The 23,161-nt window shown below is 37.8% G+C and overlaps 1 protein-coding gene across 3 annotated transcripts in view; it reads left to right on the top strand.

Annotated features, from left to right (window-relative positions):
- FARS2 (phenylalanyl-tRNA synthetase 2, mitochondrial) overlaps positions 1-23,161 on the top strand; it is a 623,068-nt gene that overhangs the window by 447,808 nt on the left and 152,099 nt on the right. Inside the window, exon 7 of one of the 3 annotated variants that reach the window (XM_078153628.1) lies at positions 11,703-11,781. The exons of the other annotated variants lie outside the window; for them this stretch is intronic. Coding sequence (XP_078009754.1) covers positions 11,703-11,778 — 76 coding nt within the window. The 3' untranslated portion in view covers positions 11,779-11,781. The remainder of the gene's footprint in view (positions 1-11,702; positions 11,782-23,161) is intronic. 3 annotated transcript variants of the gene reach the window in all.

The raw sequence follows: 23,161 nt of genomic DNA, 5'->3' as shown, positions 1-23,161 counted from the left end.
CCTTCCAAGTAATGAATATGCTCAATTACAATCATGTGCTTGTGGATTGGTATCAGTATTAGACAGTACCTATCTGTATGAAAAAACATTTTCAAAGATGAAATATATAAAATCTCATTACAGATCAGCATTAACAGATGAACATTCACAGTTTATTTTGATGGTAGTGAACACTAACTTTGAACCTCAGTTCATTAAAATGTTACCCCTTCCTGTTCTTCTCATCAGTAGATCTGTATTATAAAAAAAAATTCTAATCGTCATTATAATTATTATATTTTAAATTTCATTAATAAAACTTTTGTGGGAGTTCATTTTTTCTCATTTATATAAGTACCTTCATAATATCCTTGATTTTGCCTCTTGGCCCACAAAACCTAAAATATTTACCCTCTGATCCTTTACCGAAAAGTTTGCTGACCTGGTCTAGACAATCAGCAAAATAATAAATCAAGCTCTGATTTGTAGTATTTGACAATTTTGAGGTATAAATGTTCACATTGAAAGTTTAACGATCAGCTGTGTGGTTGGAGTTGGCTCCAGCATACCACTGGTTAGGTTCCCATTGAGTCATGACTTATGCAGGATAGGAAAAGTAAGAATTAAAGGCTGTCTATAGACGCAGGAATGTCTAATCTGTGCATCCAGCCTGTAAGCCTCAGATATCCCAGGGTCCTACAGTCCCCACAGATTCTAGCAACTGAGCAGCATGACAAAGAGCCCTTGTGGGGCTAACTGGCGTAATTCTGGCCCACAATACTATCTGCTCAGGAGGACAATACCTGGAAGGGTAGTAGGTACAAACAGACCCAATACACAGGGTACAAGTTTAAGTTAAGTGAGTAAGTAGTGTGAATGGGTCCATGATACATAGCAAACTTTTTGATAAATACTTGTAGAATTGAATTTAATTCAGAACAATAGAAGTTCCTAATATATTTCGTATCCCTTAATGTGAAAAAGCATAGTAAAACCAGGAAATTTTTTCCTGTCTAGAATATTTTTTCCCTTCTACCTTCCCAAGAAAAGGTTGATCTTTTCTTATATGCTTCTAAAGATGGAAAGCCTCATCTAAATAAGATCTTGAGAGTTCAGATACATCTGGCCTCAATGAGAACAGTGAATACCATCAGGATCACTTGGTGCAATTAAGGCATCTTTTCCACATTACTGCACCAAACAGATTGCCCAATCAAGCACGGAATAGGAAATGGCATGGAAGATTGAGCCTAGGGAAGCATTTAAATATTTGCCCTCATGTTATAAGACCAACTGAATTTAACTTAACACCCAGAGTTATACACCAGTTAATATAACACCCAGAGTTATATATCAGAATTTTATTCTGGCAAAGATAGGTTTCTGGCCAAGCTATTCTGGCATGTATATTATTTTGGTATCCTTTGGTATCCTCTGCTATCAATAAAATTAGTTTTTGGTTTGAGAAGAGTCTGAATTTTTCACTGATATAGAGGAGTTTGAATACATCCAGCTGTATGAAGTTTTAGCCAAGACGTCATGCCATAGTACAGAGATGTCAAACTTACTGGCCAACATCTGGAAAAACTCCAGAATGAGGCATAACCAGATTAAAATACAATTGAGAAATGTTTAATAAAATAAATAAAAATAATTATACAGCATAGGTGATGTTACTTTGTGGTTTTCTAAGTAAATGCACAGCCACAGGGATCCATTTGAGTTCAATAACACTACATTAGTGGATAGAATGCTAGACTTAGGATAAGCTGGATTCAAATCTCACTTATTAGCTATAGGATCCTGAGTGAGTCCTTTGAGCCTTAATTGTGTTGTTCATTTGTTTCAGTAATGTCTAACTTTTCATCACCCCATTTGGGCTTTTCTTAACAAAGATACTGGAGTGGCTTGCCATTTCCTTCTCCATCTCATTTTACAGATGAAAAAACTGAGACAAACAGAGTTACATGATTTGGCCAGGGTTACACAGCTACTAAGTGTCTGAGACTGGATCTGAACTCAAGTTTTCCTGATGCCAAGCCTGGCACTCTATCCACTGTGCCACCTAGCTACCCCTTTGAGCTTTGATTACCTCACCTATAAATTGAAGGTAATACTACTTGCCCTATCAAAGTACAAGAGATAGTATAAAGATAAAATTATAGATGATGGATGCAAAGTACTTTGTAAAGTGCTAAATGAATATAAATTATTATATAAAACATAACAGCTTCAGAATAATAATAGCCAACATTTAAATAATGTTTTAAAGTTTATAAAGCACTTTCCACTTAACACATCAATTGATTTTCATTATACCCCTATGAGGTCAATGCTGTTATTCTCCCCATTTTACAAATAAGGAAAATGAGGCTTATAGAGGTTAAGTGACTTGTCTGGGGAAATACAGCTAGTGAGTATCTAAGGTGGGACTTGATCTCAGGTTTTCCTGATTCCAACTTCAGGGTTCTAGCCACAAAAAAATCAAAGTCTGGGTAATATGTATTATTCATCTACTTGTTTTAACTTGGAGGGGTAGTTAGGCTGAGCTCTTTGAAGTGGTTATGGATCTCTTTCCGGAGGTTCTGCAGTATTCCAAAGCTTGATGTGATGAGCACAATACCATCCACAAGAAGGACCTTATGGAGAACTTTACCATTCTGTTGGAATCCCTCTTTAACTTGGACTTTGTCTCAGGTGCTCTCCGTCACAGTAAAAAATTTTGTTGTTCACTTTTTTCAATAGTGTTTGACTTTTCCTGATCCTATTTGAAGTTTTCTTGGCAAAAATTCTGGAGTGGTTTACCATTTCCTTGTCCAGCTCATTGTATAGTTGAGGAAACTGAAGCAAACAGGGTTAAACGACCTGCCCAGGGTCACACAGTAAGTGTCTGAGGCCAGATTTGAACTCAGGAAGATGAGTCTTTTCTGACTCCAGGCCCAGTGCTCTATCCATTGTGCCACCTACCCACCCCTTAACAGTAGAAAATACCTTTGGTCAATATATGACTCCTTGTTTTCTGGTTCATCCGGTATGAATAATCAGAAGGATTTTCAACTAAGATTATCTCTATTGTTATCTTTCAAGAAGTCTTGTATAATTTTGAGATTTGCATGGGTGACAACTTCTTGGAGGAGAGCCTTTAAGGGAGTGTTTTGGTCTGCCAAATCAAATGCTGTGCATCGAGATCTTTTTCATCTTTTAGTCATTTGTGTCATGGTAAGGATGTGCTCTACAGTGGAATATCACTTGCAAAAGCCTGCCTATATTCCCTTCTAATATTTTACCGTGGATGCCCTCAGTACATGTGTAGACTATTTTCACAAGAAAATTACATAGATGCAAAGATAGGTGTGTGGATCAGACTTTATTTTTCTCTCTCACTTTATTTTTGGTAGTCATAAGAGCAGAGGTTTTTCATTGAATTTGAAAATCCTTCAGATGCCTTAAAGATCAGTTCTTCAATGCCTTCCCAGTTGTGTCACCTCCAGCACAGACCTTCTTTAGATATACTTGGACCAATCTATATATTGTGGTCATAGTGTCCTTGACAATAAAAGGAGTTTGTCATTTAAAAACAAAACTTTGCAGTCCTGTTCCACCTTTGGTCTATCTGTTGTCCTTTTTCCCACTTCTTCAACCTTAAATGCCCTTGGCATAACTTTCCTTAGTTGGGTCTTTTGGTGAGTTTTCCACAAACTGATTTTATCTTCCACCACTTCTCTGTGTCTTATAATGTGATGCAGCTCATAATCTTCCTCAGCTCTTTGCTGTTAAAATTTTACAAAATAATTTATATTCTAAACTGGTATCAATGTTGGCTGGTGTATCTTTCTGCTTGGCAAGTAAAGCAAGTATTTGTTGACTAATATGATTCTTAGTTATTTTTAGGCTCCTCACTATGGCAGTTGATGTACATTGATTAAATTTCTATATGAAATTGTTATAATTGGCACTGGTATATTTTCACCCAGAAATTCTTAATATAATGGAATTTTACTTGATGTGCTATCTAGAGAGTGTAAGGTATTTCAAGATCTTTTCCAAAAGGAATTTCAGGCAATAATTTATCAAGATTACATGTTAAAATTCTGAAATTCTAACTTAAATCTCCAGCAAAAATAGAAGTAGGACACCAAACTATATGTTAATCTCCACCTAAGAATAAGTAATTAAATGACCAGTTTTTGTTTTCAATCCCTGTTTACTTTCAATTTATATACAATTCTAACTAACTTTGTGATCTGGTCATAGCACATTAGAAGTAGCGAGTTAGAATTGGGAAAGATTGTATCCTGTCCTGAGGACTGCTTGAAGACAGCTGGAAATGTTTAGCTTAGAGAAGATCTCACTTAGAGGCAACATGATAACCATCTTTATGAATTTATTCTGCTTGATACAGGAGGGTGGAACTAAGGCCAATGATTGGGAGTTACAGCTCAGCATGAAGAGAAACTTACCTCTTGAATCAGCCCCAGAGGCAAATGGGCTACTTTGGAATATAGTGATTTCCTTGTCACTGGAGGTTTTCATTTTACCCTGGATAAACACCTGGGATGGTCCACCTGGATTACCTCCTGGGATGATCCCACCTACATATAATGTGTGAAAGGTTTTGTAGGCTAAATTTGTGATTCAGACAGGAGTTGTACTAGATGATTTTGGAGATCCCTTCCCAATCTGTGAATATAAGTAAAAACTGTCAGTGAGGAAAACTATCAAAACCAAATACACAGAAACTCATAAAGCTAAAAAATCTGCAGCCATTTAGCCTAGGCAACTAACTATACACACACACACACATATATATATATATATATGTGTGTGTGTGTGTGTGTGTGTGTGTGTATATCGGTGTGTGTGTATATACATATATATACACACACATACACATGTACATAAATATACATATATGTATATATACACACGCTTATATACATTTATATGTGTGTATATATATACATTTACATACATATACACACATATATATGTATTAGTAGCCCTTCAGTTTGTCACTTACACAGTACAGTAATTGATTTTTATAATGAAAACCTGAGTCATCAAGAAAAGATAAAATTATATTCATTGAATTCTTAGGAGAAAAGCAGAGTTAATTTTTTAAAAATATGTGCTTAAATACCTAAAGTCCTAGTTGTCCAGAGCAGTTAATTCCCTAGGAGTTCTGGATTACCATTGCTTTATGAGCAAGAACCAGAAGACCAGATTGTTTTCAAGTCCCAACTCTTGTACGTACTAGCTTTAGTGCATAGGCATATCACAACTCCTCAGAGCCTTAGTTTCCTCATCAGAAAAATAGGAATAATAATAATATTTGTCCTGTCTTCTTCTCAGGCTTGTAAGAAAAGCACTTTGTAAACCCTGAAATGTGAACTTGTCTAAATACTGCAGTATTATTCTGTAGTTTATATTAATTGGCAATTTCTATATAACTTAAGAAGTGAGTACTTATATTTTAGTAGCCTTACATTTCATTTATTTTTCATAAACAGCAGGAAAACAATCAAGGATTTTTTTTTATCAAAATATTGAACTTTCACAGTATGAGCTCCATTACTGGCAAAAGATGTGCCTAGATTTTTTTTTTTTTTGGCAAAGCAAGTTTCTACTGGGGTATATGGCACTGAACTCTTTTTTCCTAAAAAAGAACACAGTTGTTAGGGAAATGTTTTCATTGGCATCAAACTGTGAAGTCACCCTCACCATAAACTCAAATAGCAGGGACATATACATATATACATACAAATACATATGCCCTGCTTTTGTTTTCAATTATTTCTTGTTGATGTCAAACTGCTTAATGATAGGAGAAGTGGATCCTGGCATTCAGCCTTGTGTTTCTCAGTTTTACGCTTCCTTTGCAGTATCTAGAAATGATTCTATAAAGTAGATCCATATTAGGTCCAAATAATTTTATTTATTGTGATCTTTCTTATAATAATGTCTTCCTTGTATGGCCAGCAAGGAAGATGAGGGGAGTGAAGAAGATTTTTCAGAATTACCAATGGAGGCAAGTGAGAAATAGTGATCAGGAGCGTGGTTTTGATGAGTCTCTGTTGTCCCTAACTCTCCTCTTAAAATTCAGATGATTATTTTAACATGTAGAATTTTAGCACCCTTAGAAATCACGTAGTCCAATATCTTCATTTCACAATGGACATTGAAGGGCTCTGAATTCACAGCTCCTTAAGACACAGTGTAGGCTGGTTCTAGTTCTAACAAGCATTGGATTTGTAGACAGAAGACCTAGGTTCAAATCATGGCTGTGCTCATTACCTTCCTCTGTGACCCTAGACAAGTTGCTTCTCTCCTTCTTCTCCTACTTCTCTCTTCTCTCTAAAAAAGAATTAAATTAGATATTTGATATATGATCACTTTCAGCTCTGAATCTTCTGAACCTATGATGCATATAATGAGGAAGGAACTTGGGCAGCTAGTTAATTTATGGGAGAACCAGCTCTAGAGTCCATTCTGGGTCTCCTGACCCCATTTCATTCTACTATACTGCTATAGTTTAAACAGTTACAGTAATAGTATAGATATAATGATATATATATATGATTTATATTTTGTATATTTATTTACATATTATATTTATATAACTCAATTATGTTTATGATTTTATCTATAATTATATATATATATATATATATGGTAATGTTTCTTATCCATTAAAAAATAGGCCATTAGGCCCACCTTCCCATCACTACCCCTTCCTTCCCTGCTGTGTCTTCTTCAGCCCCCCCTGTGCAGAAACCTCATCCTTCTTATAGCTCTCCTCAGGTATTAAATGATATAAAAAATTTTAATTGATATGAGGAGCCTCTCAATAGTTCAAGCATTTTAAAAAATGTGTGAGCACACTTGAGCTATCCCTCTCCTCACCATCTTCCATCTCTTTGCAGTTCTGGAAGGGGATGGGTTTGTCCTCTGGGATGCTGTAAGCACTTCTTTTGCTTATAGTCTCAGCTTTGGAGAATGGGTTGTCTACCATCCGCTGTCCCTGACTTGTGAAGGAGAATCAAAGAGTTGCCAACCAGGAATGAATGAAAAAAATGAAGACTTGGAATACCAATGCACTATTGGTAGTAGTAATAGTAGTAGTAATTTATATAGTGTGTTAAATACTTTATTTACATAGGTCTTTTACACAGTGCTTTCCTCATAGTGATTCTGTGAGTTTTGTAGTAGAACAAGTGAGGAAACTGAGGCTCAGTGAGATAAAATGCTTATCTAAGGTCTTAAGACTAACCAAAAATTACTTATTGAGTTCCTACTATGTGCAAGGGACTGATCTGATGTTGACAATGTCAGTACAGATCATTGAGGTATTTTATTTTACCTTGGATGCCAGAAGAAAAAGGTTTTACTTTTATCCTGGGTTTATCTTTGACATGTATCTAGATCATCCAGCTACCTTTATTGAATTTTTCACAATGGATTATTTTTGTGCCTCTTCCCTATCCCTCCAACTTTTAAACAATCACAGAAGAAACTGACAATCCAAAATTCACTGCAGTCATCTCCTTGCTACAGTCAGGATTTTCATTTGTCAAATTTCTTTCCATCCTGACACTTTGTCGCATAAAACAGGGCCCACGCAATATAGAAATGCATATTATTATTCTGTGTGTATATAATTGGTTTTGTTTTGTAGTGACTTAACTCTGAATAGCTCAAGATGTCTTATGAGATCTGACAATCATTCTTATACCACACCTGTGATATAGGTAAAACTCATTTCAAACAATGCTCTACTCCTAATAATTTACACTGTCTCTTCCTCCCCTTCCTTCCTCTCCCCTTCTCAAGCCCATGGCTGTCAGAGAGTGCTATAGCCACTGGATGATGTCAGAGTTCACATTTTGCCTCCTGTTAACAGTTGTTGACATTGGCAGGTAGGGTAGCCCTCCAGGAGTCTTCACTGGATGGAGCTAAATGTCCAAAGTCATTGTAGCCACAAATGATGTCCATGGTCCTACTGATAACCTTTCTTCAGATCCTCTGTAAAGGCAAATTCCATTGAAACTGCTCTCTCTTGACCTAAATAGGGATCAGCTAGTTTGCATCAATGAAAGTTTCCTTTTTATTTTTGAACTTTTGGGTATTTTTTTTTCAGTTATCAATGATTCATTTTTTCCTTTCCCTTCCATCTCTCTCTACACACTGAAAAGGAAAAAAGGAAGGAAGAAGGGAGGAAAGGAAGGAATGAAGGAAGGAAGGAAGGAAGGAAGGAAGGAAGGAAGGAAGGAAGGAAGGAAGGGGAGGGAAGGAGGGAGGGAGGGAGAGAGGGAGGGAGGGAGAAAGAGAAAAGGGAAGGTAGGAGTGAAAGAAGCAAGGAAGGAGGGAGAGAAAGAAAGAAGAAAGGAAGGGAGGAAGAAAAAAAGAAGAAAGATAAGGGAGAGATGAAGGGACCACAGTTATTGTACCATTTATTTGCCTCCCAGTAGATTGCCAGGAACTTGAGCTTAGCTCCGTGCCTTATCCAGCCATATATCCTCCACACCTGCACAAACCTGGATGTTTAAAGGATCCATGACTTCATCAGTGCAAATACCACCCTGGTTCTTCGCACATATTGACAGGGATCATAACCCCACCACATTTCAGTAGATAGTCTTGGTGAGTTGTTGCCTGTTGTTGAGCTGCTCTGACCTCTGCCATGTCAGAGTTCATGCTTCACTGACTTATCTGTCATCAACCTAGGTCAGTTTATCCACTTGATAAGGTATCTAAGGAGGACTTTAGTGGAGTTCATAATAAGTATTTAACAAGTATTTGTCTTATGGACAAGTAGGACCTTTTTCTGGGCTCCACAAACAAATCATGAGTCCCTAAGGCCAGACAGGGCATTCCTTTGCAGGGTCAGTGGTCTATGCACCAACCTCTGGGGCAGGATACATACACAGACACACACACACACACACACACACACACACACACATTTACACCACAGATGGAGCAAGGCAGAGGCATCTGCTGTAAGGAAGAATTCCAGTTAGAAAGACAAAAAGAATGCCTCATGCTATTTATATCAGAGTCTACCCAGTGTATTAATAATGGAGACTTACCCAACAAATTGAGAGTCTGGATATGGAAGAGATGGCAACCAATAGTTACCTTGCCACTGAAGTGCTGATAATGTTCACTGCCTGGGTGGTACATGTACCTTGTTTGATCCTCCCTACTGTTCTGTAGGGTTCTTTAGGCTGGTGGTCCCCATCTACAACTCCCAGCAGCTTAAGTTGGCTTCTTTTATTTTTTGAAAATTATTTGTTTTTAGTTTTCATCATTCACTTCCATAAGCTTTTGAGTTTTACATTTTCTCCACCTCCCTCCCCTCTACCCTCCCCAAGATGACATGCAATCTGATATAGACTCTAGATATACATTCTTATTAAACATATTTTCACATTAGTCATGTTGTAAAGAAGAATTAGAATGAATGGGAGGAACCACGAGAAAGAAGAAACAAAATTAAAACAATAAAAGAAAAGAAAAGGAGAGCAAATAGTATTCTTTGATCTGCATTCAGACTCCATAGTTCTTTCTCTGGATGTGGATAGCATTTCCCATCATGAGTCTTTTGGATTTATCTTAGATCTTTGCATTGCTGAGAAGAGTTAAGTCTATCAAAGTCAGTCTTCCCACAGTGTGGCTGTTACTGTGTACAATGTTCTCCTGGTTCTGCTCATTTCAGTCAGCATCAGTCCATACAAGTCTTTCCAGGATTTTCTGAAGTCCGCCAGCTCATCATTTCTTATAGCACAATGGTATTCCATTGCATTGATATACCACAAGTTGTTTAGCCATTCCCCAGTTGATGGGCATCCCCTCAATTTCCAATTCTTTGCCACCACAAAAAGAGCTGCTATAAATATTTTTGTACATGTGGCTCCTTTTCCCATTTGTATGATCTCTTTGGCCTGCAGCCCTATAAGTGTTATTGCTGGGTCAAAGGATATGCACATTGGGTATAGTTCCAAGTTGCTCTCCAAATTACTCAGTTGAATAAGGGTCAGTTCACAACTCCACCAATACTGCATTAGTGTTCCAATTTTCCCACATCTTCTCCAGCATTTATTGTTTTCCTGTTTTGTCGTGTTAGCCAATCTGATAGGTGTGATGTGGTACCTAAGAGTTGTTTTGATTTGCATTTGTCTTATCAGTAGTGATTTAGAGCATTTTTTCATATGATTATAGATAGCTTTAATTTCTTCATTTGAAAACTGCCTGCTCATATCCTTTGAGCACTTGTCAATTGGAGAATGTTGAGCATTCCTTTAAAACCCTCTTATAAGTATTTTTCAATGTGTAATGTAGCTAAGGATTATTGGAGGTAAGTTTCCCTTCCTTTGTTTTTTTCTCTTAATTTCTTAATTATTGTATACAACTATCAGCAACAAACATTTTGATGTAGAGAAAACCAGAAGATTGTATAAGAAACTGCCATAGAACTATAACAGAACTTCCATTAGAGTTTGGTTTGTTAAAGAACCATCTCCTTTGCTAAGCCTTCATCCATGTCACGCCCACTAGCTGATGGGGTCTCCTAAGAGTTAATCATTATCCCTCTTCTCTTTTCCATCTATACTGTCTCACTTAAGTATCTTATAAGCTCCTCTAGATTCAGTTTTCTCTGTGCACATGATTCCTAGTTCTGAATATCCAGTCCTAGTCTCTGTCCTAAGCTGCTGTCCCACATCATCAGCAGCCTTCTAGATATCTTAAACTGGATGCCCTATATGCATCTCAAGCTTGTTGAATCCAAAATGGAACCCTCCCTGCAAACCCTCCCTACTTACAAACTTCCCTATTACCATTGAAAGCACCACCGTTCTCCCAGTCACCCAGCTTCGCAACTCTAATTTTATCCTTGACTTCTAATCCTCACCAAATCCTGTTCTTTTGTCTTCTCTCCATTCATATAGCCACAACTCCAGTTTAGGGTCTCATCAGCACTCACCTGGACTACTATAAAAACCTTCTAACAAGTCTCTCTGTCTTGAATTTTTCCCCACTCCAATCCATTCTCCATTTAGCTGCCAGAGTGATTTTTCTAAAGTATAAGTCTGATGATGTCAGACTGTTGAATGGGATCCAAATGTTTCCCTATTACCTCTAGGACCAAATATAAAGCTGCCTTCTTCTAAAGATAGTTGTATTTTTAAAAAATAATTGTAAGCTCATTATAATCTAGCCCCTTCTTACCTTTCCAGTCATTTCACACTTTACTCCTCTCCATGTATTCTACAATCTCGATATTCTGGCCTATGGGAAGTTCCTTGAACATACCACTCCCTGTATTTTCTTGTCTTTACACTAGGTGTCTTTCGTGACTGGAATCCTCTGCCCTCTTACCTCCATCTAACACACACACACACATATATAAAACATATTTGAGTGTACATCTATCTATGTATGATGTACACAGATATTTCTGTTCAAATATGAGCTCCTTGTGGGCAGGGACTCCTTTTTTTTGGGGGGGGTCTTTGTTTTACCAGTGCTTGGTGTGGTCCCTGGCATATGGTAAATATTTAATAAATGCTTAATTGACTTAATGACCAGTAACAAAATCACTTTGTGTCCCCTTCTATACTTTTTTGTTTTCTCTTGTATATCTTTTTAAAAAATGTTTGATTAATGTTCCTATTTTTCTTTTCATATCCTTCACTCACTAATACACCACTTGTGTTCCTCAGTAATAGTATAATCAAGCAAACAAGTCCACACGTGGCCATATCTGAGAATGCATGTTTCATTTTGCATCTCTGCTAAGAGGTGAGTGGAATTTTTCATCATTAATTTTCTGAAATCATGATTGGTTTCTACTTTGATCAGTGTTCTAAAGTCTTTCTAAGTTGTTTTTCTTCATTTTGTTATTATGATCATGAAATAAATTATTTTCTTGGTTCTGTTCATCTCATTCTGCATCAAGTTTATACAATTTTCCCATGTTTCTATGAATTCACCGTTTCCATCATTTCTTAACAGTGCAATATCATCTCACATTCATATGCCACAATTTGTTTAAGCATTTCCCAGATTATGAGCATCTATTTTATTTCCATTTTTACTACCACAAAAAGCACTGCTATATTCTTGTATTACTATTAATAATAATAATAACTAACGTTTACACATGGATGCCATCTTCCCCTTTAGCTATGGAATAGCAAGATTTGAGTGTTCAAAAAGCATCCCTCCAGAAGCCTGTTTGCATTTTATTAATTTGCTGCAGATTTAGCATATTTAAATTGGTGCCTTTGGCTTTAATCCATTCCTCCCTTCATAGAACCTCTATTGTAACATAGTAATGGTGATCTGTGAGCGTCTTAAGGAAAGAAGCTGGTGTGATGGAAGGAGTGGGGACAGCAAACACTTCAATAGACTTGTTAACCACAGCCCAATTTCCTCTGCTTGGCTTGTCCTGAATCTGTCCCCCTGCGGGAACAGGTATGGAGAGAAATCTTATTTATGAGAACATTGAGTATGTCTTTTAAAAGATGTCAGGACAGCCAGAGACAGAGATCTGTCTCTGATTCAGGGAAGGAGGAGCAGGTCATGCCCCATAGACTTCTGTGGAAAGATTCATTTAGCACCACTTGATGGGAACTGGGTGATGGCAATATGTTTGGAGATTAGATTGAGGTTTTATGTGATGGATGAACTGCACATTCTCCAAATGCCACGGACAGTTGTTGTTTTGGGGTTTTCAAGATCAGTTTTAAAAAAAAATAAGCTCTCTAACTGTTGTAGCAATGGGTATTTTTTGTCTTCCATACTCTTCTCCACACTCTCCTCCCACCTGATAGCTGAGCAGCAGCCACATCCTTTAAGTTGGCATGAAGTGGAAGTATTTAGATATTTAACTGTAAGGAGACCACCTCTATTTTAGAGAAGCAAAGATAAATGTTTTCTACATGTGCAGATTTGCTATAAAGTAAGGTAGTGTTTGCACTTAGCACAGTGCCTAGCACATAGTGAACATATAATAAATTCTCTTTCCTTCCTTCTTCCTTCCCTTCTCTCTCCTTCTTTGCTTTCTTCTTTCCCTACTCCTTCCTTCCTTCCTGCTATGGGGGACCAAAAATTATGGAGAATCCCCATCTTGATGGAGAATCCTTTCCCTAATTTTGCAATGAAAACATGTATTCTGCCTGGGATTAGGGAGAGATTAGAGTCCCAAAGAGTAGGGTGCCGTTGGCCCTCCCATCAAATAGTCCCTGTGTTTTGCTCATCCTCCAGGCAGCCCAAGGCTACTTGACTATAGTGAGTCAATCCAAAGATTTAATCTAACTGTAATGGAGTATAAAGATCATTGACCTTGGAATCAAGAGACTGTAGTTCAAATACTGTTTCTCATGTTGTTCATGGGCAAGTCTTATAGGGAAACCTGGCAGTTTCATCTGTAAAATGGAGATATCAGGTCAGCAGTATGGCAGTAATGAGATCCAGGGAGGAAACAGGAAAATGTTATCCAAAGTCACATATAGGTTTAAGAGCAGGCATTCAAATCAATATGAGTTTTTACAGAGATTTCATATACAATTTTTTTTTAAATTCAGTTCAGTTTGCATACCGCTGCCTTTTTGGTGGCTTGGCATGTCATGCTCATCTTGCCCTGGATCTGGACTGAGAACTGGGTAATGAGTGATATAGCTGCCAGTTTGCAACTGTTTCTCTGTACTACACAGGTTTAAGTCTCTCTCTACTTGATTTGGGACCTCATGTTGGTACACAGTGTCTCCCTATGTTGAAATTCTCTGCACTACAATTCCTATCTTAGACCCTGTCCTTAGTATCCACAAACCTGTCTATCTGCCCTCCAATGCTGACTTGAACTGGAAAAATGACTCACTGTGACTTTTTCTTGTATTTCCCAGTCAGGATGCTGTCTAGTGTATTTTTTAGATCTTTTTGGTAGAGTTGTGGGTTGCAGCTTCACAGTACTACTTCCTGATACTCTACCATCTTCTTCTCCCCGTCTAACTCACTCGTTGTCAATTTCAGTTAACTGCCCAAGTCTCAAGAAGGATGTTCTCCAGTCTTTCTGGACCTTACATAATCTTTCTCAGATATGACAGTAAAACTTTCCCAAGGACAGCTAACTTTCATTCAATACATTAGCAATGTCTAAGGTCTTCGTGGCAAAAGGTATTTAAATTTGGGTCATCCTAGAAAGAATCATCTGTATTCCTTATTTCCACTTCATCAGCTCCCATTTCTCAGTCCCTAGCAATTTAGCTTCTGACCCCACCAATTGACTGAAATCACTCTCAAAAGTTACCAGACTGCTGAGAAAATCAAATATTGATTTATTATCTTATATTTGATCTCATTCTGTAATTGATTCTATTCTGTACTTGCCTAAGCCATGTTTCTTTGTCTATGAGTTAAGTTCAGAAGTTCATGAATCCAGAAGTTCAGTTCTCCCTCTCTGAGTTAGTTTAAAATTCAGTTGTCCTATAAATTCCCTTAACTCAAAGAAATACATTATCTCTATACAGCCTTACATAAAATTAAGGGAGATCTGTTATCTTACTAACAGGCCTTACAGAATGCAGGTGGGCACCAAGAATTCTGTTATCTCTGTTCAACTAACCAGCAAATAGACTCTATCAATCAACCTTTCCTGACAGCAGGATGAAAGGAGGGGCTGTACTAGCCTCGAATGTCCAGCCAATCGTGTTGTTTTCTATCTGTGATGCTTCCTGATCTTTGTTTTCTTGTGCATCGCAAAACAATGTGAAAGCTTGTATCAAGTCCTACCTTATGATCTCTTGACTGGCTGAAAAACCAAGAGAACCATTTTATTGGTAATTGCTAACCTTGCTAATACGTGAACATGCTCAGAACTTTGTGCCTCAGTTTATCTTAATTTCAGTCACAACACCTCTTAGCTCACAAAGCTTTTGGCCTCATCCTGTTTGACCTTTGAGCAGCTTTTGACACCATCAAATTCCCCCTACCCTACCTTATCCCTCACTTGGCTTCTATTAGACTCCCTTCTACAGGACTCTATTCTGGATTCCATTTTCTCTTTTGCTCTATTCTCTCTTTAAATGACCCTGTCATTTCTCAAAAGTGTCATCTTTGTATAGCTAACGCTCAATGGATTTATCCAGTCCTAACATCTTTCCTGAAATTAAGTCCTACGTCACCAGCTGCCTCTTGGACACGTCACCCTGACTATCAGCAGTTCAAACTCAACAAATCCAAAATGGAGCCCATGACCTTCACCCCTAATCTGACCCTCCTCTAAGTTTTCCCTCTTTTATTGAAGGTACCGCTAATCCCTCTAGTCACCCTGTTGTACAGCCTTGGAGTTATCTATGACTCCTCCATCTCCAGTTCACCCCATATCCAATTAATTACCAAGTTTCATCAATTCTGCCTCTGTGTTTTTTGTATCTATTACATCTTTACCGTCACAGTCAGTGTCAAGCTCAAGCCCTCGTCATCTCTTGCAGAAATCTTGTGATTGAGATCTCAGCTTTCTGTCTCTTCCTTTACCAATCTACCCTCCATGCTTCTACCAAAATAATATTTTTACTTTAAAATAAAATGTATTGAGCTACTTTTTTAAACATGGTGCCTCAAATTCCCCAAAATACTCGACTTTCACATCTCACTGAACCTTCATTCTCCCCTCCCCAATAGAATCCTCCTGTGTAACAAAGAATTTTATTTAAGTGAAACAAACCGACATATTGGTCACATCTGACCAGTGGGTCATTCAACACCTAAGTAGGTATTCCATCACCTCTCTTATAGAAGCGAAAGATATTCTTCAGCTTTAGTCCCCTGAAGTCACTATTGATTCCTGCATTGATCAGACTTTTGAAGTATTCCAATTATCATATATATTGCTCTCCTGACTCTGCTTGCTTTCCTGAACCCTACATTCTGTAATCTTCTACCTTCATGCCTCTGCCCAGGCTGTCCCCCACTTTCTCTTTACCTCTGTCTCTTAGAATTTGTCAGTTCCTTCAAGTCTCAGTTTAGGTAAAGTCTCCTATGTGAAGCCTTTCTTAGCCCCTCCTTCTTCCCCCTGCCTTGCCCCTGTATCTTCCCCTAAGTCATTAGTGGTCTCCCCCTCCTCAAATTATCTCAAATTTCTTATATGAGTAGTTCTTATATTCTCTAGCAGAATATAAGCCCCATGTGGGAAGGGGCTTAAATCTTTCTGTATCTAGCCCTTAACATAGGGCACACTTTTGTTTTGAGTCTTTTCTAAGGAAAAAAATTAGATAGAGAGGGGTTTATGTTGAAATGAATATTTTTTTTAAAATTTGTCTCAAGAAATCACTTACACGGGGGCAGCTGGGCGGTGCAGTGGATAGAGCACTGGCCCTGGAGTCAGGAGGACCTGAGTTCAAATTCGGCCTCAGATACTTGACACTTACTAGCTGTGTGACCCCGGGCAAGTCACTTAACCGCCTTGCCTAGCCAAAAAAAAAATCACTAACACCTTGGATTCTTTCCCTTCCCTTACTCCATCCTTCTTGGCCCCACCAATATAAAGCACTCACTTGTACTTATCAGTGTCCACAGAGAATTATATTGACGCACATTCCTTGTATTCAAGGAGTTTACAATAAGGATAAACAAAAAATGAGTGGACAACTTAGTAAAAGATACGTGCATTTGACAATAAAAGTATATATACATACATCAATAACAGCACTAAATTGATGTGTAATTTCAGGTCAGTGGTCAGAATGAACACATCATTGGGAGGGAGGATAGGGGAAAGCATTTTGGAAATTTAAATTCCTTGCAGGGTTAAACTCAGGATGCCATTGATTCTCATTTGATCAATCTAGAAACACTTCCTAACAGAAGTAAGATTTTCCAGCAATGAGTTTTAAGTCTTAGAATGAGTTATTGACATAAGGTATGCAGTCTTCTTCCTTTTGAAGTAAACTGGATAACCTTTTATTTGGAATAGCTTTGGTATAATAGAAAATCCCTAAAGATTCCTGCTAGTGTCATGATTCTTAAACTTTTTTTATTTCAGGACCCCTCTATGTTCTTAAAAATTGAGGACTCCAAAAAGCATTGGTTTATGTGGGTTATATCTATCAATATTCACTTATCATATTAGAAACTAAATATTTTTAAAAGTTTCTATTTAATTTCATAATAATAAACCCAATACATGTTAAAATAAATAACATTTAATAAAAAGGAATTTTATATGCTCACACACACATATGTATATGAAGAGAGAGAGAGAAAGAATTGTTGTGTTTTTTTTCTTTTCAAATGGCTTACTCTCTAATATTAGGTTGGTAGATCTTAATGGGCAACTCAACTGAATCAACTTAAGGTGTCCTCAGTTACCTATCCTTGTTGAATATCCTTCTGCTATGCCTAAGTAAATCTCCGTTTTGTTAACTGTTAAATGGTCTTTGAGTGTTTCATTTTCTTCAGACGTTGAATTTAAACTAACAGGGCAATGTCTTGAGTCAAGCAAATCTCATCCAGAACACCATCCAAGAGATATCATCAGAGTCCAAAATGTGATGTCTGTGGGTATGGGCATACTCTGTGTGGGGAGATATCATTGACAAAGGCCTCATCTTTCATCCTTATTATCCTGGATCTTCCTTCTCCTGGTCAATTCCTTTATATGAAGTTTATATTGTTCCAAGGTAACACGACTACTTTAGGCATAAGGAGATAGGACCGTGAAAAGAGAAGAGCTAATAGAGTTCCATAGTTTCTTCGTATGTCACATGACCAGCTTTTTCCCAAAGTATAATGGAAGCAATGTGGGATGTTGTGTCAGAGGTTGTTGTTCAGCTGTGTCTGACTCTTTGTGACTCCATTTTGGGGTTTTGTTGGAAAAGATAGTGGAATGGTTTGCTATTTCCTTCTCCAGATCATTTATAGATGAGGAACTGAGGCAAACAGGGTTAAGTGACTTACCCAGGGTCACACAGCTAGTGAGTATCTGAGGCCAGATTTGAACTCAGGAAGATGAGTCTTCCTGATTCCAAGCCCAGTGCTCTATCTACTGCTCTCCTGTAATTTGCTACCTATATGAGTTCAGATAAATCATTTTATCTATCTGTGCCTCAGTTTCTCATATGTAAGGTGAGGATGTTGGACCAAAAAATGATTTCTAAGGTCTAAATCTATGATCTATGATCTTAATAGTTAAAAGCTGTATAACCATCTGTCAAGGGTTCTGCAGTAAGGAACAGGTAGGAGAAAATAACAGTAGAAGACCTTAGAGGTCCAATTTAACTCTAAATATTTGAATATTCTGAGCAGAAGAACAGAAATGCATGTAATGTGTCATAGAGGGGAAGCAGTTATTCAAACATTCTCCCTAGGGACAGCCTGGGGTTGGCAGATTACAGGCATAGTTCCCTCTGTTTGGCACTACTTCATTTATTGGCTGAGAATACAAACTGTGCTCTCTCTTCCACCTTGCCCTGCTTCGAACGCCAAGTCTATTATTACCCTGGTGAGCCACGTTGGAGCAGAGACACTATCTATGAGAAAAGACTGTTGAATAGAGACACTATGGGAAAAGACTGACTTAGTTTAGCTTGGAAATTGAGCAAACTTCTCTGAATCTCAGTAGTCACAGTTCATTCCAAAGGATATGAAATAGTAATGTCAGGAGACACAGATGCTTTGGTATCTGTAAATGAGATGGTCTCTATGTGCTTCATATTGAAGGAGATGAGATTTCTTCTTTTTTTCCCCCCATATAGCAATGTCTGACGGGAAACAAGCATCCCAGGGGCAGGCACTTTAGTGACCTGAAACAGAGAAAAGTGCACAATGAACAGTTTGTGGAAATGTAAGTTTCTAAAATGCATTTAAGCACTTCAGAGATAATGGAAATTATACACTTTTTTTCTTTTAACTATTTCCATTGAGTGTCAAGCATAAAATATTTTGAATTTGCAGTATTCTTTCTGAGTAGGCATGGGTGAGACTCAATAAAAACTCTGACAGTCTCTCTATTTCTTAAAATAAACAAAAAACACCATGGTTTTTTTTGGGGGGGGAGTGAGGGAGCATGTCTGATGCACAGGTTCTAGATCAGATAAGAGATGGACCAAGTGAACTGAGGGGGCCCTTTTGACTGAAATTCTACGATTCTTTGACTGTCTAGTCCTTAGCAGACTTCTTTGCTAATCAGTTACAATTAATGCTGTATCACAGGAGTAATATAGCTCTGTCCCATACCTCCATGCCATTGCCTGGAGAAGTAGGAACCCACATCCTCTCAGAAGATATGAGAGATTTGGAGAAAGGACTACTTTGCAAGAAGGGAGAGACTCTGAACGTATGTAGTGAGAGGCAGATGTGCAATCTGGTTCTCAAGTCAGATCCACAGAAGGTGATGGGAGCAGATGAACTGGGTCAAAGAAATGGTGATGGCAATAGTAAATCCAGAATGCTATTTATAGAAGGTCTATAATCTTTTATTTTTAAAAGATGTCCTTCTTCCTTCCCCTCCTAAAAAAGAAACGGATTAATTTTTTTAGATTAGAGGTTTTTGTTGTCGTCAGATTAGAGGTAAAGAATACTAAATATTTATTTGTTGATTGATTGATTGACACTAAAAGTTACTTGGAAATAGGAGTAACCTTCATCCAAACCTGTGTTTCAACTCATGACTTCCCTCCAACCATAAGAGAAAAAAAAAAAGAAATAGAAGAGTGGACTTAGGTTAATAGAATCATAGTATTTAGAGCTGAAAGTGACATTTGGGCTTATCTAGTCCAGTTCCCAAATGATGAAACCACAGTCCAGAAAGCAAAATCAGATTGTCCATGGTCTTTCAGTGAGTAAGTTTAAATTCACATTTTCCCAATCTATGTCCAGTGTTCTTTCACCTATGGTAGGAGTCAGAAGATGTTAGCTACAATCCCAGTTGTATGCCATGGCTTTCTGTCCTTGAAAAAGCAGTGACCCTCAGTTAAGTAGGAAAAATAACCCTGTCAGTACCAACCTCGGGGGATCATTGTGGAGCTCAAATGAGATAACAGATATAATTAGTCTTAAAAAGTAAATTATTGCTACATAATTATATGCCTACATAATTTATCCAGCAAGCACTTATTAAGTGCCTACTGTGTACAAAAATATTATGGGACAGCTAGGTGGTGCAGTAGATAGAGCGTCAGGCCTGCAGTCAGAGAGACTCATTTTCCTGAGTTCGAATGCAGGGTCAGATGCTTATTAGCTGTGTGACCCCAGGCAAGTCACTTCATTCACTTCATTTCTGTTTACCTCAGTTTCTTCATCTGTAAAATGGAGATAATAACAACATTTACTCTCAGCGCTGTTGTGAGGATCAAATGGGATAATAATTGCAAAGCATTAACCACAGGGTGTGGCACATAGTAAGTGATGTGTAAATGTTAGCTATTATGGCAACTAGTTGGCACAGTAGATAAGAGTGCCACGTGTAGAGTCAGGAAGATCTGAGTTCAAATCCAGCCTCCCTGGGCAAGTACTTTAACCTTTGTTTGCCTCAGTTTCCTCATCTGTAAAATAGAGATCACAATAGCACCTGCTTCCCAAGGTGTATCAAATGAGATAATAATTGTAAAGCAATTAGCACAGTGTCTGGCACAGAGTAAACATTATGTTAGTTTCATTAGCTATTATATGGTCATTGACAGCTTGAATTTCTTCCTTTGAGAGTCACCTGTTCAAATCCTTTGACCATTTAACAATAAGGGAATAGCTTATTCTTATAAATTTTAATCAGTTCCTTAAAGATCTTATAAATGAGATCTTTGCTGGAGAAATTTGCTGCAATGTAATATCATTTCACCTAACATTAAAGACCTCCCTAGAGGTCCTCCAGAGAAGAATGGATGGCCATCTGTTGGGTATACTGTAAAGGGGAATCCTTCTAGTGTATGGGTTGCATTAGATGACCTCTGAGTTTCCTTCCAATTGTGAGATTCTGTTACTAAGAACTAATTATTAATGACTTCAAGTGGAGTTTGCCTGGATGGATTTTTGATAAAAGTTTTTTTGTCACTTCCTGTGGAAAAGAACTATATTTGGCAGGTGATGCTGACAAATTCCAAACCCACTTACAGCCATTTCTATATCAGAATCAGTTTTAAATCACTGGACATGATTTCTAGTTAGTGCTCTCATGAAAGCAGTTGCCAGCTGCATACCAGTCATGATAATATGTCTACCTTCTAGAAAAAATGATGTGATTTCTTCATAAAAGGAGGAGGAGGAAGGGAAGGGAACAACCATTTATTAAATGCCTACTATGTTCTAGGCACTGTGTTAAGTGCTGTACAATTATTGTCTCATTTGATCCTCACAACAACCCTGTGAAGTAGATGCTATTATTACACCCATTTTACAGTTGAGGAAACTCAGGCAAACAAAGGTTAATTGACCTGGCTGCTAAGTACCCAAGGCTGCATTTTAACTCAGTCAATGCTCTGGCCACTGTACCACCTAGCTAAAAGGCAAATTAATGTCGATGACTTGTGAATGGGTTTAATTCTGTAAGGAGTCTCTCTGTTTGCTATGCCCTGGTAAAGGCAGAGAGGCTAGTTTGAGATAATGTTTGGTTAATCATGTAATTTGTTTAACCTGAAGAGTTGAGTGAAGACTATTTTCTCACATCTAAACCTATAATGGAAATGTCAGAAAATAGACCAGGATCTGTGTGGCAAATGGTTCAGGGCCCTTACCAGCCAGCATTTCCAAACCATGCGGCCAGCCTGCATATGCATCTCTGCCCCCTTTCCAGCTCCCCTTTATGTGTTGTTTTCCCCCATTAGAGTGTAAGCTCTTTGAGGGCAGGGTCTGTCTTGCTTTCTTATATTTGTATCCCTCAGGATATAAATACTATGTTCACAATTCCTAGGACATAATAAGTACTTACTAAATACTGATTCAACCTTTAGTGATCAGCATTATACTTCTAGACTTATAGGCAAAGTTATAAGTATTTGGGGAAAACAATCTCAGTGCTGCATAAATGGTGACATTCTTAAAAACATAAGACTTACTCCTCAAAGAGTCCCAGAAGAGTCTTATGATCAAAACAGTTGTAAAGGCACAGAACAGAAGTAACAGAACTTCCCGACTCCTATGATGATAGCAAGGGCTTCTTTGTAAATTTGTGCATCATTCCGTAGTTTAGATGACATTATTCTTGATGCATCTGTGCCATCTGGTATTTTGTGGTGAAGCTTTAGTGGGAAGAATGAGTGCTTTATGTTCATCATGGTGTATTAGTACGTACTCAGATATTAGTAATTGCTTGAAATTCTGGAAAGGATCCCCACATTCAGAAGCCCATTCCCATGGAAAGCCCCCAAAGTTCTGACTTAAGGCTTCTCTTTTTTTCACTACATGTCTCCCTGTTGACTGTGAACAACATAAGATTTGATCCTATAACATGTAATCAGGACATCATGGAAATCCTAGGAAATATGAAACACTAGAAAACTCCAGAGGTGACAGAAATTCAAAACTGAAGATCATTAACTAGAAATATCCCTCAATGAATAATCACAGAAGCAAAGAATTTGAAAAGAGCTTAGAGGCCATCTAACTCAACCTATTCAATATTAATAATTAGTATTTACATTGTGCTTACAGGTTTGCAAAGTGCTGTCCACACAGCAGGTATGGTGAAGTAGGTGCTATTATTATTATCCCCATTTTACAGATGAGAAAACTGAGGCTATGAAAGGCTAAGTAATTTGCTCAGAGTCTTATAACTGGAAGTGTCTGAGAATGGATTGGAACTCAGGTCTTCCTGACTCGAAGTCCAGCATTCTGTCTACTTTGTCAAGCTGAAAATGAATACAGTTTATAACATCACCCCCCCCCCCACCAAATGTATCTGCTCTCTGCTTGAATATTTCCAATAATGGAGATCCCACTACCTCCCCCCTAAAAAAGCACATTCCAACCAGGAACAATTCTACTTATACTTACATCAAACCCAAACTTACCTCTCTATGCCTTTTAGCTGTTGCTTCAGATTTGTCCTCTAGGACCAAGCACAAATTTTAATCCATCTTTCATATAACACATATCATATCCCTCAAATCTTCTTTTCTCCAGTCTAATTATATTCAGTTCTTCAACCAAATATTGTGGTCTCTGGTTTTCTTCTACCATTCTGGTTTCC

Source organism: Phascolarctos cinereus, unplaced genomic scaffold, assembly GCF_003287225.1.
Source record: "Phascolarctos cinereus isolate Bilbo 61053 unplaced genomic scaffold, phaCin_HiC Scaffold_4;HRSCAF=312, whole genome shotgun sequence".
NCBI lineage: Eukaryota > Metazoa > Chordata > Mammalia > Diprotodontia > Phascolarctidae > Phascolarctos > Phascolarctos cinereus.
Note: the sequence above shows the minus strand (reverse complement) of the source record. Positions and strands in the feature narration are given on the sequence as shown.